The sequence below is a fragment of the Dreissena polymorpha genome, chromosome 2 (genome assembly GCF_020536995.1).
Source record: "Dreissena polymorpha isolate Duluth1 chromosome 2, UMN_Dpol_1.0, whole genome shotgun sequence".
Lineage (NCBI taxonomy): Eukaryota > Metazoa > Mollusca > Bivalvia > Myida > Dreissenidae > Dreissena > Dreissena polymorpha.
This window is the reverse complement of record NC_068356.1, coordinates 57,679,064-57,693,036: the sequence shown is the minus strand read 5'-3', so window position 1 is coordinate 57,693,036 and position 13,973 is coordinate 57,679,064. Positions and strand designations below refer to the sequence as shown.

The following is a 13,973-nucleotide window of genomic DNA, read 5'->3' as shown; positions in this document are numbered from 1 at the left end:
TTGCTTGATGTTAACCCTGCATTGATTCGGCCAATCTCCTGTTGTATTTGCATGATGTTTACCCTGCAGTGATTCGGCCGATCTCTTCTGTTATATTTGCTTGATATTTACCCTGCAGTGATTCGGCCGATCTTTTCTGTTATATTTGCTTGATGTTTACCCTGCAGTGATTCGGCCAATCTCCTGTTATATTTGCTTGATGTTTACCCTGCAGTAATTCGGCCGATCTCTTCTGTTGCTCACTTGAAGATCACCACAAAGCCTGAAGAACACGACTTCAAGCAGCCCAAGATCTCTCTCTCTGTGATATTGGATGACATTATCATAGGCCTTGCCAAAACTCAGGTACTGTGATATTAGATGACATAAGAATAGGGCTTGCCAAAACTCAGGTACTGGTTCAATGTGTTGTCATTGAATGTAATACTCTCTAACTGTGATATTTGATGACATAAGCATTTGCAAAGTCAGGTACTGTTGTATTGCTTTGCCATTCAGTGTGATTCTCTTTCACTGTGATATTAATAACTTACATTGGCCTGCTCAAAGTTTATGTAGTGCGATATTTGATGACATTAGGATTTGTAAACTTAAGCATAGGTAAAAATCTCAGGAACTTTTGTGTTCCTGTTTTATGAACTAATTTGTTTAAAGACAATAATATCTGCCTCGCATATTCTGTTTTTATACCCTCGGATCGAATGATCGGGGTATATTGTTTTTGGCCTGTCTGTCTTTTTGTCATTGTATGTGAGTGTCTGTGTGTCTATCCCAAAACTTTAACCTTGGTCATAACTTTTTCAATATTAAAGATAGCAACTTGCACGTGTATCTCATGGAGCTGCATGTTTTGAGTGGTGAAAGGTCAATGTCATCCTTAAAGGTCAAAGGTCAAATTATGGCTTCAAATCGCAGTAGGGGGCATTGTGTTTCACAAACACGGCTCTTGTTTTGCCTTTAGTCACAGTGCAATATTTCTTCCTGGGACGTTGTCAAAGATGTGTGTTCATTACGTTATGATTTTGACAAGTGTTTCCATGGTCATTTCAGTACAACGATGTTCTGGAGATGTTGGAAGAGTTTGAGCGGCTCAGCCTCATGGGCGTCTACAAGAAATACAAACCCAGCGTGCCTCTACGTGGTCATATTAGGACCTGGTAAGGGAATCATACAGTGCAAATACAAATGTGGGACCAGTAATGGACTTGAAATCAAGACTTCTTGATATCAGATATAACTTAATTAACTTGGTAGCGTACAACATCTCCCCTTTCAGTGACAATATTACGGCATACACCCTCTTTTGAAATGCCTTCAATTTAGCCATTCAGTGAGCTGTATAATTTACAACAGGCCTTGCAAGGGTAAACCAAGGCAATGTCAGGATCCCATGGTGGGTGCCAAATTACAGGGCTAGAAAATTGTAGCTTGTTGGGACCCAAATCTATAAGGACAAGTGTTTTCCAGGCTTATTTAACTGGGATGCCACACAACTTCTTCCCACTAATGGCCGTGTCTTGACTTACACCTTGACTCATATATAAAATTGTGGTTTCAAGGTGATACATATTATTATTATCTCAATTGAGCACTGTTCTATTTAATTTTCCTAGGTTTTACTTTGCCTACAACAGTATCATGAAGAAAAAGTGTGTTTAATGAAATGAAAAAAAAAAGTTGTTTACACATTTATTTGTCTGGTAATTTGTTAAAAAAAGTATTAAAACTTATCATTTGATCTCATAAATTATTATTTTGTTATCTCCTACAGGTGAAATTTTGCCTACAACAGTGTCCTTGAAGAGACAGTGTGTTTCACACAGGGAATATTCCATATTCTTGCATATGAATTTTTCTGGGAATGGTCAATTCACTTTAATCAAATTTATCATTTCATTGATTTAATTATTTCCTCCCCTGTACCCAACCCACCCAAGTGCTACTTTGCTTACAACAGCATCCTTGACCAAACAGTGCATTGTCGACAGTTAATGTTGCCAGGGATCATAATGAAACCCCAAATATTTTCATTTATCTTTTCATTAAATTAATTATTATATAATCTCAGCATAGCATCATTGTATTTCTCTCCAACAGGTGGCACTTCGCCTACACGTCTATTTTAGAGAAGATGGTGCGTCGTCGACGACGGATGTGGTCATGGCAACACATAAAGCTGCACCGGGACAGCAAGCTGCGATACAAGGAGGCCTATGTGAGGAAACTGGAGGCCAAGAGAGTGCCTGCTGACCTCCAGAAAACACTGGACGTGAGTGGGAATAGCATTAACTTCATTAACTTAAGTATGACTTTCAACCAATTTTATTTTACCAAAGTACTTGGAGTTATCAGATGTGGAGGACATATCCAGAGTGGGAATTGAAACCATATCAGCTGCATCTTGGGAAAATGGGTCTTATGTCACATGCGGCCTGCGTAGCTCCAGACCAGTCTGCTGATCTGGTCTGGCCTGTAACTACCCTTTCCACTAATGAGAACATCACAAGCCTTGCATGACTATAATAGCCATCAGGGAAGCTCCCTACCAGACTGCGCAATCAGAGATATTATGTTACAGTTGGTAGTAAATAAAACAAGAATGAAAATTCTGCTTATGGCTTTAATCATGTTTGACATGATGTTAACTATTCACTGATGGACTCCTTTATATATGCAGAATGCATTGGATTTGTTTATATGACAGGAATGTGAGGAATTTCTGGATGTCTTCAACCTGACGGTGCTGCGCCAGCAGGCTGAGGTGGAGGCAGAGAAACGGGGTGCACGGCGCGCAGAGGACAAGAAAAACGCAGGCTGGTTCGGTGGCTGGTTTAGAGGAGGCAAGAAAAAGGACGAAGGAAAGGCAAAAGGGGAAGTTGAAAATATCCGTAAGTGATTTGTAAATTATTTGAAAATATTTGTCAGGATAAGATATATGCGTTAGGGGTATGAAAATATTTGTCAGTAATTAAAAAAAAATCAGTGATCAGAAAATATTCCCGAGATGTGCCTGCATGATGTCTGTTTTTTTATCTATGTTATGCTTTTAAGAAAAAGCAAACAATTTTCAAATAGCTTTATTTTTAGTAACAGTCTTTTGAACTGTCATCATTTATTGAGAAATAAATAACACCTCATCATTATATATTGACTTTATTTAACCTTGTTTGGCAAATGCCATTAAACAATGATAAGTTAATTAATGTATCTTAAGGAAAATTTATGTATTATTGTACAAATGTTTAGACACATACTTATCAGTGCACACAGGCTAATCAGGGACAACACTTCAGCTTTTATGGATTCTTTTTGTTATAAAGGAGGTCCCTTCTTAACAAAAATCCAGGTTTGGTGGATATTGTCGTACCTCTTAAGCCTGTGCTGACTTCACAGGCTACCGTAATTTTGGTCAACACTTGACGCACATGCCCAGTTTTAACCCTTACAGTGCTGGAACCGAATTTTGAAGGCCTTTGCAAACAGTTTGGATCCAGATGAGACGTTACAGAAAGTGGCGTCTCATCTGGATCCAAACTGTTTGCGATTCTGATAGTATTCTTTGATAAAAATCGAAGAAAATGCTTATTTTAGAAATTCAGCAGTCAACATTTTAGCAGATGACAAATAACCCAGCATGCCCAGTTTTAATAGAGTGAGGCTCATTTTGTTTTACTGAACATTTCAGAGCAGCAGTTCTATGAGCAGTTCAACTTGGAGGAGAAGAACAAACTGTATGAGGCCATAGGCTACCAGGAGAACGAAGTGGACCTTACCCTGCCCAAAACGGTAGTTATCTCCCCTTGGTTATCTGTACTCGATGTTGAATAAGTAGTTTTCTGACCCTGATTATTACAACTCAATCATTACCTAGGGATGGTGAAATATATTTTCCATTTTGTCCAGAAAATTCAAGAACATGTAAACGCAAGTGAAATATTGTCAATTTTTAATACTTATTTACTTTTATCTACAGTACCTCCTGATTGCAGCTGTACTATGACCAAAGCACGATTGTTATTTGTCCTTCTTCATTCGATATGAAAACAAAGTTATCTAATTTTAAATTATCATAGTATGTTTTAATGATGTAGTTGTAATGTCCAAGATCAGGGCACAAGTCTATTTAGAGTATTACTGTTACTTTCTTGCAGTTTGTTGCATTACGGATAGTCACAAAGCTAAACAACCTGTCTGTCACCCTAGGAGATGACAGCAAATCGTAAGTGTCACATATAAAAGGCAAAAGTATCCATGTTTCCCAAAAAATATTACCTTTGCATACTTAGCCTTGAACAGAAAAGGTAATTTTTATGGTAAGATTTTTTCTGTTGTTGACTGATTGCATGGCAGAGTAAGATTCAAATCCTGAAATAAAGAATATCTACCGGTATGTTCAGAAATTACAATAACAACTGTAAGCATTGAAAACAAAAATGCCGTAATTTATGTTTGCACTGTGTGTTCACTTTTTTATGCCCTCGGTAAGGTGGCATATAGCAGTAGAACTGTCAGTCAGTCTGTCCGTCTGTCTGAAAATCTGAAAACTTTAACATTGGCCATAACTTTTGCAATATTGAAGAAAGCAACTTGATATTTGGCATGCATGTGTATCTTATGGAGCTGCACATTTTGAGTGGTGAAAAGTCAAGGTCATCCTTTAATGTTAAAGGTCAAATATATGGCTTCAAAGCGGCGCAGTAGGGGGCATTGTGTTTCTTACAAACACATCTCTCGTTTCTTCATTTTCTTTCAAAACAATAATTTGGAAATGATTACTGTTGTGTAGTTGACCACGTTTAATGCAATGTTTTATATCCAAAAATTTAATAGAAAAGTCATTAATCAATGATATTAAAGTGGTGGCAGATTTGTAGTTGAATTTGCCAGTTTACTTAATAACAAAACTTTGTTCTCCACCATGTTGGCATTATATAATAGGGTGCGATTTAAAATGGTTTCACAATATACATGATATATTACGGTACCATATCTGAATGTCATGGTTACAGAGAGCTCCAGCTGTTGCAATATGAAAGCAATCTGTAAGTGTCAAGGTCAAGAGGCAAAGTATCAGAAAAAGCAATGAACTTAAAGCCCTGCAAAGAAAGTTTTTAAGAAACTGTTATTATTTTTTTATGAGATGATGTTTGTTAATGAGATATTGTTTGTTTAAAATTTCTTTTTAAAGAAAGTGTTATTTGTTTGTTGATAAGATGTTGTTTGTTTTAGATTTTCTGTTTGTGTTACTATATATAAAACATCTTTATTTCACAGTCTTGGGGGACCAGTTGACAAAAAACGTTAAGATAATGATAAATTAGATTAAAAATGTTCTTTTTAATTGTGAATATAGCTACTAAGTTTTCTTGTGATTCTGAGATGTTTCTTTGAGATATTACATTATGTTTGTCAGGTTTTATCAGTTTATTAACTTCCTTTATTTGTTATAATGATAAAATGATAAAAAGTATTGTTTGTAGTTTGATTTGCTGCTTTAAGGATTGTTTCCAATATCCTTGCGTACATGATTTAATTGCAACCTATTAGTAATGGCCACCTTGGCAATTCACAGCAAAGTGGACAATCATTCATTACAGCAGTCAGGACTTTCTCTGCAATTTGCGAAATAAGCAAATGGCTACGAACTAACAAAGTTAGGTAATGAAATTCCTAATTGGAACTACTTTTGCAACATTAATTCCTTTCAATACCTTATGCTTTTAATGCAATCAAACTGAAATAAATAAATATAACTTAAAGAAATCTTTCCTGGTTGCTATCGTTACATTTCTGCTTTGGTTGCAATTATTAAAAAATTTCTCTTGTAAACATGGTTTTATGTCTGTGTGGGTGCCATGGGTATATATTTTGTTTCTGGTTGCCATGGTTACATATCATGTCTGCTTGTCGTGGTTTAAATAATTATCTTGTTACCATGGTTTCAGGGATTCCCAGCTGTTGAAGCTGCAGTTAAAGAATGTCTACTCCACAGTGGAACAGCGACCAGCGGCCTCTGCCATCAAGTATGTCCCGGTCTTGAACCATTTCATACTACCAATGTCTTACTATCAATTATTTGAATTGCCAACAAATAATATACTTGATGGACTAAAGAAAAGTGTCTCCCAGTTTGCAAAAATTATGAGAACCAATTATGCCTTAGTTTTGAACATTAATTACATAAATTAAATAAAGAGTGCAGTAATTTGAGTACAGGATTAATACCAGTTACACAGTAAGATTCAAACTGTATAGCACTATGAAATTATTTTGAATTTCATATGTTGATCAAATGTTGCAGTTATCGTTTAACATTATCTCTTAGAAAATGTATGATATATGATATATGAACTTTGCAATTTTTACTGAAAATAACATTAACATCAACTTTGCCATTTTTGCAGCAAACATTTTTACAGGGTTAGAATACATGTATCAATTTTGCAATATTTACAGTAGACACATATTTATTTCAGGGTGAATGCCAAGATGGACAAGATGACGGTGCTGGGTACCCAGCAAGGGGAGATCATCCCTCACATGGTGTCCTCCCTGCTAGAGAAGTTTACAGAACAAGAAGAGGTACTGCAGGAATGCTCAACTGTTGTTTCTGCTTAACATCAGATACAACAGTATTGAGCTGTACCCACACTTTTTTTTTAATGGATCTTTTTTATTTCTTTAGTGATGTTTGCATGCCAAATTGTTGTATCTGCAAAGAAGAGGTTCTTAAGTTATGCACTTTGTCGCATTTTAAGTCCCTAAGAAACTCAAATGAAATTTAAGACCTTACTAGATTCAATTTTTAAATGCTTCATTTCGATCCGTAAGGTACTGATTAGCAGCAAACAGCATAAAACCTGAACAGACTGCGAGTAACAGACTGTTATGGTTTTATTTCGTTTGCATAAAGCCATTTTTGCTTTTCTTCTGAGCAGGAAAGGGATAGTGATGTTTGAATGCTTAACTAATCTATCTGCTAGAAATTGATATGAGTCTCATTTTGGGAAAATGGTGTTTAATGCAAAAGTGTCGTCTCAGAGTAGCCTGTGCAGTCCGCAGGACGACATGTTCCGATTTATGGTATGTTTTGGTTATAAAAAGTCTCTTCTTAGCGAAAAATTCCAGTCAAGGGGGAAAGTGTTGTCCCTGATAAGCCAGTGCAGAATCCAGTCAAGGGGGAAAGTGTTGTCCCTGATAAGCCTGCAGTGCAGAATACACAGTGTAATCAGGGTCAACACATAACACACATGCATTAAACCCCATTTTCCTCAGCAAGGCTTTTATGACAGATAAAGAAGTTATGTGCTTTACCAGCACAAACAACTTTCAATGGATCTTTTTATTTGTTTATGCATCTTAGGTCGTATGGAAATTTCAGCAATGTTTTTGAGTTCACCTGAGGCCACAACAAATTGAAGGTTTTTTGCAACATATGTAAGCCCCCCAAAGTGGATTTGTATTGCTTTTTTTAATCACAAGTGAGCAAAAAGGCTAGAAATAAAAATATACAAATATTACAACCCATGCGATAATATTTCTAGAACTGTCGGACCTTGTGTCCGAACAAGGTCCGACAAAAAACAACAGCAATATCTAAAACTTTGATAAAAATGAAGACAAAATATCAATATGTAAACAAAATACGGACTGATTTATGTTTATGTTACTTTTTTAGATTATTTAACTTGAAAATAAAATTGATTTTATCAACCAGTCAAATTCGCTCTGTGACATAACAAACTCCAAGCAAAATTCTTAGACAGTAAAAAGTGTTTGATCCCCACTGTGGAAGTGGTCTGTAGATCCCCCAAAAGACACCAAGTGCCGATTCTACACAGGAAACACACTCTAAAGCGTTTCAATAAGCCTTAGTCTTTTTATGTAATCGAGCTAAAATAAATAGTTTTGAAACTGAATCTTATTTACACTTGCAGGCATTGTCCCTAATAAACTTCTTGTTTGAGACCAACCCACTGGATGGACTGTGTGACGCAAGAGTGAGAGTCAACGCCCGCCCCTTGCAGATCATTTATGATGCGGTGAGTATGTCTTTTGAGAAGAAAACTTAAAGAGGTATATTGGCCATGGTCGAGAAAGTTATTCTTAAAGGGACCTGTTCCAACATTGGGTAAATAACTATTTTAAAGTTTGGTCAATGATTCAAAAAGAATAACGACTTTTAACGGAAACATTCCTTAATAAGATTTTTATAAAAAAAATATAACGTGGATGGTAGGATATGACAATTAGTGTCAGATTTGTTTGTTGCTTTTGCTTTTCCACGATAATAAATCTAATTATGTTGCTATTTTTTCAGGTGACAGTAAATCACTTAGCAAACTTCTTCCAACCTCCACAAGATATCCAACTGAAACAGTGAGTAAACCAAGTCAGCTGTAGCATATATATAAGGAACCATAATTAGGAAATGACATATTTCGTAAAGAAGTATCCATATGTGTGTTATATGATTTTACTGCAGAATTATAATTTTCATTCAAATCTTTCTATCCCTTTAGACACAGCCACTGCATTTGATGAAATATTTGAAGATCTTTCAGGGTTTTCTCCTTTATTAAAGTAGCATTGTTTGGGCAATATCCATACAAAGCACATTACGTACCTGTACAATTATTTGCCTTTTTATACCCATGCAAGTAGGGGTATGAAAGAGTTTTCCTGTCTGCTGGTCAATGGAACATTTGTCTGACAAGTAAATATTAGAAAACGTTTTTGCTCTGGTTTTGTCATGCTATATTTTGAGACACATATGTGAAACAATTGTATGTACGTGTGTTTTTGTCAGAAGCCAATTAATGAAACTTAATATTGTGACCCGTATTATGAACTCATTTTCTGACTGTATTGTATTATATCTCAAATGTTCATCTATATTTAAATCAAATGATATTATCATGTATTTTGCATACGTTTCACCAGAAGGGTCCCCTATATATGACTCACAAAATGATAAGAATGTTCTATCGATTGTATTCTCTAATTTAGAAGAGTTAAAACTCCTATACCCAAACGCATCGATATTTTTAGCAGGTGATTTTAATGCAAGAACAAGAGATTTTAAGAAATTATATACAATATGACAATTTAGATTACATTTTTGGAGAAGTTGATTACGAAGGTAGTTTATTCGACATACCACGAGCAAACAAAGATAAATTTCGGATGAACAATTTTGGCAGATCTCTAGTAAATATGTGCTGAGTTTTTGATACTCATATTTTAAACGGATGATTCCCAGGAGATAAAGATGGTCAATTTACGTGTATCTCAAACGATGGAGCTAGTGTGGTTGATTATATGATTGCATCATCTGAATTGTTCGATCATATTAACGATTTTCAAGTGCTTAACCGTGGCGAATCCGATCATTTTCCGATTACATGTCATATGTATATGAAGTATATTGATGACATAAATATTGTCAGTAATAACCAAGGTAAATTATCGTATTTTAAAAAGTATAATTGGAGGAGTAAATTTGAACATGTCTTTCTAGATCGCTTAAAAAGTTTGTTTGATAAAAACAGCCAAGCATTGATTAACATTATAGATGAAAACATTAATGCAGCTAGTGATAAAATTACGTCATTTTATCACGAAGCTGGCGAAGTCATGTCACAGTCTCCGAGGAAGAAAGACGAACAACCGAAATGGTGGGACGAAAATTGTAACTTTCTTAAAATGCAGAAATATAAGTATTTACGGATATTTCGGCTTTCCAACTCATAAATTGATCTAAGGGAATACAAAAATGGCAGAAACACATTAAAAAATTACTGCAATAACAAAATGCGGGAATTCCAAACAGAAAACAGAAGGGAACTTATTAATAACCGCAATAACCCAAATTATTTATGGACAAAAATTAAACAAGCAAAACGGAAAATATGCACTGACATTAGTATAAGTCCAAATGATTGGCGAAATTATTTCTCTGATTTACTATATGATAATAACGCACCACCCATTTTATTGGACGATATAGCTGTAGATTCTGCTCCTAATACAATATCCCTTAATTCACCAATCATTTAATCAGAAGTCGAAGATGCCATTAGAAAACTGAAAAATGGCAAAAGCTGTGGTATAGACGGCATCCCATCAGAATATTATAAATATACTTTTGACATTTTAGCACCATATCTTGTTAAGATTTTTAACAACATTTTTGAAACTAAAGAATTCCCGAATTCATGGGGGAAAAGTATCATCTGTCCTATTCATAAATCAGGACCAACACATATGCCAGAAAACTATCGTGTAATATCACTTACAAATACAATGTATAAAATCTTCACGGGTGTCATTAATAAACGATTGTACGAATGGAAAGAAACCAACAATAAAATTGATGAATCACAGTCAGATTTTCGTACCGGTTACTCAGCTATCGATAATATATTCTGTCTACAAGCTATAGCTAAAACATATCTGTCAAAAAAAGGAGGTATATTTTATTGTTTTTACATTGACTTCCGCAAAGCCTTCGATTAAATCAATCATCATGTACTCTTCCAGTCCGTACAAAGAAAAGGCATACTTTGATTTTTTTTAAATGTTTTACTTAATATGTATACATCAGTGTATTCATGCGTTAAAATTCAAAATACGAAAATCCAAACCGACGGACACTCTTTTTTTTCACATGTTAACATAACAGAGTTTTTTTAAATGCAATATTGGAACCAGGCAATGTGATAAAACCAGTCCAACGATTTTTACATTATTTATCGATGAATTATCTACGATGTTACGAGAGAAATGTGGAAATGGAATATTCATAACTAATGAAATCCACGACATTATATGTCTAATGTTCGCCAATGATGTAGCTAGCTGTGCCGAAACAGCAATTAAATTACAACAGCAATTAAACGTTATTGACGAATTTTGTGTTTTTACTGCAATGGAAATTAATCTACAAAAAACAGAAATAATTGTATTTAAGAACGGTGGACCTTTAAGACATTACGAACATTGGAGTTTCTGGGGCACGCGAATAAATACTACATCTATTTATAAATACATGGGATTAATGTTTACACCAAAATTATCTTGGAGCGCTACACATGAAAAACTAAGTGCACAAGCACAAAAAGCAATTTTTTTCTATTTACAACTATAAAAATCATTTGGGTATTTCCCGACTAAAGAATTATTTATATTGTTTGATAGTATGATCAAACCAATTCTATGTTATGGATCACAAATATGGGGTTACGAGTATATCGACTCAATTGAAGTTGTACATAACAAATTTTGTAAACGAATTTTGCATGTTAAAAAACCTACTCACACATGTCTTGTTCATGGTGAATGCGGACGTCTCCCATTATGTGTTACCTACTTTGTCAATTTTATAAAATATTGGTGTACGTTACTAACTATGCCTATCATAAATACCCTAAACAGTGTTATATAATGTTAAAAGGGCTTGATGACTCCAGAAGAAAATGTTGGGCTTCAGATGTCAAAACAATGCTATTTCGTTATGGATATGGAAATGTAAGGATAAGTCAAGAAATTGGTGATGTTAATTTATTCATTAGACACTTTCGCCAACGTATTATTGATTGTTATACTCAAAACTGGCAAATTGATAAAAACAATTCTTTTCGCTGTCACCATTACATGTATTACAAAACAATGCTTAATACTGAAAGATATCTTACCTAAGAAAACATACCATATAAACATAAAATTGCATTTTCTAAATTTAGATGTTCTAATCACAAATTAAATATTGAGATGATAGACAATCAAATATCCCATTTGATGATAGACTCTGTTATTTTTGTCTGGATAACAATAATAAACGTGTTATTGATTGTGAATTTCATGCATTTTTCTATTGTTTTAAACACAGAGACATCCGTACCCAATATCTTTTTAATTGGTACCATGGGGGATGTTCAATATCTGATTTTTATTCATTAATGGGATCAAATAATGATGAAAGTATCCATAAAGTCGCAAGTTTTGTATACCATCTGTTAAACAACATCAATTCATAACTTTGTATTTATATGTATATCTACAATTGAGCCTCTTTCTGGGAAAACTGGGCCTAATGTATATGCTAATCAGGGACCACACTTTTCGCTTTTGTGGCATTTATTGTTTAAAAGAGGTCTCTTCATAGCCACAATCCAGTCCAGACGGAAAGTGTTGTCCTAGATTAGCCTGTGTAGACTTCACAGGCTAATCTGGGATGACACTTTGCACAGATACATTAAGCCCAGTTTTTCCAGAACAATGCTCTTTTCTTTCCCAGGCTGTCACAGCTGGCCATGTCCAAGTATGAGGATATAAAGGAACAGTCAGCCTCTAGTCTACAACACGCCATTAACCTCAAGAAGTACACGGAGATAGCCGTAGATCTCATGTCTTCCTACATCATCGTACCACATAGGGGCTTGTGGACTAAACACAAGTATGGAAAGCATTAACTAAAATATTCTTTTTGTTTACATTTTTTTTAGGTATTTTGCTTTTGAGTTCAATAAGTAAGAAGTGAAATTTACCTTAATTGAAAAGAGCACAGAAATGTTACACAAAGATATTTGGAAGCTCGTGCCTGACCTGTGTTTACCAATAATAATTCCTCAAGGGTCCAATCAGAGGAAGGGATCAAACGACAAGTAAGTTAATTTTATAAATTGTATTGATAACTTTTTTACACACACGAAATGTGTACACAAATGTTTTGAAGCTCTAGGTTACATAAATGTCTCTTTTTTCAGCAAATTACAGAAACAAAGGTCATGGGGAAAAAGGGGTGTAATGCATGTACTCAACGTGTCGTCCCAGATCAGCTTGTTCAGTCGCACAGGCTTATCAGGAACAACACTTTCCGCCTAGACTGAATTTTTACCAAAAAAAAAAACAAAGTGTTAAAACTGATAAGCCTGTGGCTTGCACAGGCTAATCTGGGACAATACCTTAAGCACATGAATTCAACCCTGTTATCCCAGAGTGAAGCGTATTTCAATTCAGGGATGTTTCAAAGCTGATACTAGACTTGGGTCATCTGAAGATTGGGACACAGAAGAGACTATCGGAGGAGGGTCTCAAACGTGGGTCAATGGAGGAAGTGATGGGGAAGGCATACGACACGTTCAACATCAGCCTGGAAAATGTTCAACTTATGATGATACATGCAGGTTAACATTTCTTGTGTTAATGACTTTATTAGTGATGATTTTAGACCATTTAAGTTTTTTGTGGTCTGTGTTATAAAAAAGTGTATAACAAATTTAAATTAATGTAAGTACAATTTTAAAGGATGCATGATTGCTAGGCACAAAGTATTTTATTTATGTATATTTTCAGTTTTCTGTTCGTTTTCATGGGGTCTTTTTCACATTTTCTTTAGGGTAATAGCAATTTGATCATTAATGCATTTGTTTTGTAGCTCATCTATTTTTTGAAAAAAAAGAGCTATTGTCATCACCTTGGCGTCGGCGTCCGGTTACGTTTTGCGTTTAGGTCCAATTTTATCATAAAGTATCAATGCTATTGCATTCAAACTTGGTACACTGACTTACTATCATGAGGGGACTGGGCAGGCAAAGTTAGATAACTCTGGCTTGCATTTTAACAGAATTATGTGCCCTTTTTATACTTTGAAAATTTTGGTTAATTTTTGTGTTTAGGTCCATTTTATTCCGTAAGTATCAAAGCTATTGCTTTCATACTTGCAACACTTACTAACTATCACAAGGGGACTGTGCAGGCAAAGTTATGTAACTCTGAGTGGCATTTTGACAGAATTATGTGCCCTTTTTATACTTAGAAAATTGAAAATTTGGTTAAGTTTTGTGTTTAGGTCCACTTTTTTCCTAAAGTATCAAAGCTATTGCTTTCATACTTGCAACACTTACTTACTATTGTAAGGGGACTGTGCAGGCAAAGTTATGTAACTTTGACTGGCATTTTGACGGAATTAT

The 13,973-nt window shown here is 34.9% G+C and overlaps 1 protein-coding gene across 1 annotated transcript in view; it reads left to right on the top strand.

Annotated features, from left to right (window-relative positions):
- Nucleotides 1-13,973, top strand: part of LOC127869751 (intermembrane lipid transfer protein VPS13A-like) — a 172,802-nt gene that overhangs the window by 28,170 nt on the left and 130,659 nt on the right. The window contains exons 9-20 of the mRNA XM_052412411.1: nucleotides 215-345; nucleotides 1,051-1,157; nucleotides 2,098-2,269; nucleotides 2,705-2,888; nucleotides 3,686-3,786; nucleotides 4,152-4,219; nucleotides 5,946-6,023; nucleotides 6,477-6,582; nucleotides 7,938-8,042; nucleotides 8,321-8,379; nucleotides 12,299-12,457; nucleotides 13,021-13,187. Of these exons, the coding sequence (XP_052268371.1) occupies nucleotides 215-345; nucleotides 1,051-1,157; nucleotides 2,098-2,269; nucleotides 2,705-2,888; nucleotides 3,686-3,786; nucleotides 4,152-4,219; nucleotides 5,946-6,023; nucleotides 6,477-6,582; nucleotides 7,938-8,042; nucleotides 8,321-8,379; nucleotides 12,299-12,457; nucleotides 13,021-13,187 (1,437 nt within the window). The remainder of the gene's footprint in view (nucleotides 1-214; nucleotides 346-1,050; nucleotides 1,158-2,097; nucleotides 2,270-2,704; nucleotides 2,889-3,685; nucleotides 3,787-4,151; nucleotides 4,220-5,945; nucleotides 6,024-6,476; nucleotides 6,583-7,937; nucleotides 8,043-8,320; nucleotides 8,380-12,298; nucleotides 12,458-13,020; nucleotides 13,188-13,973) is intronic.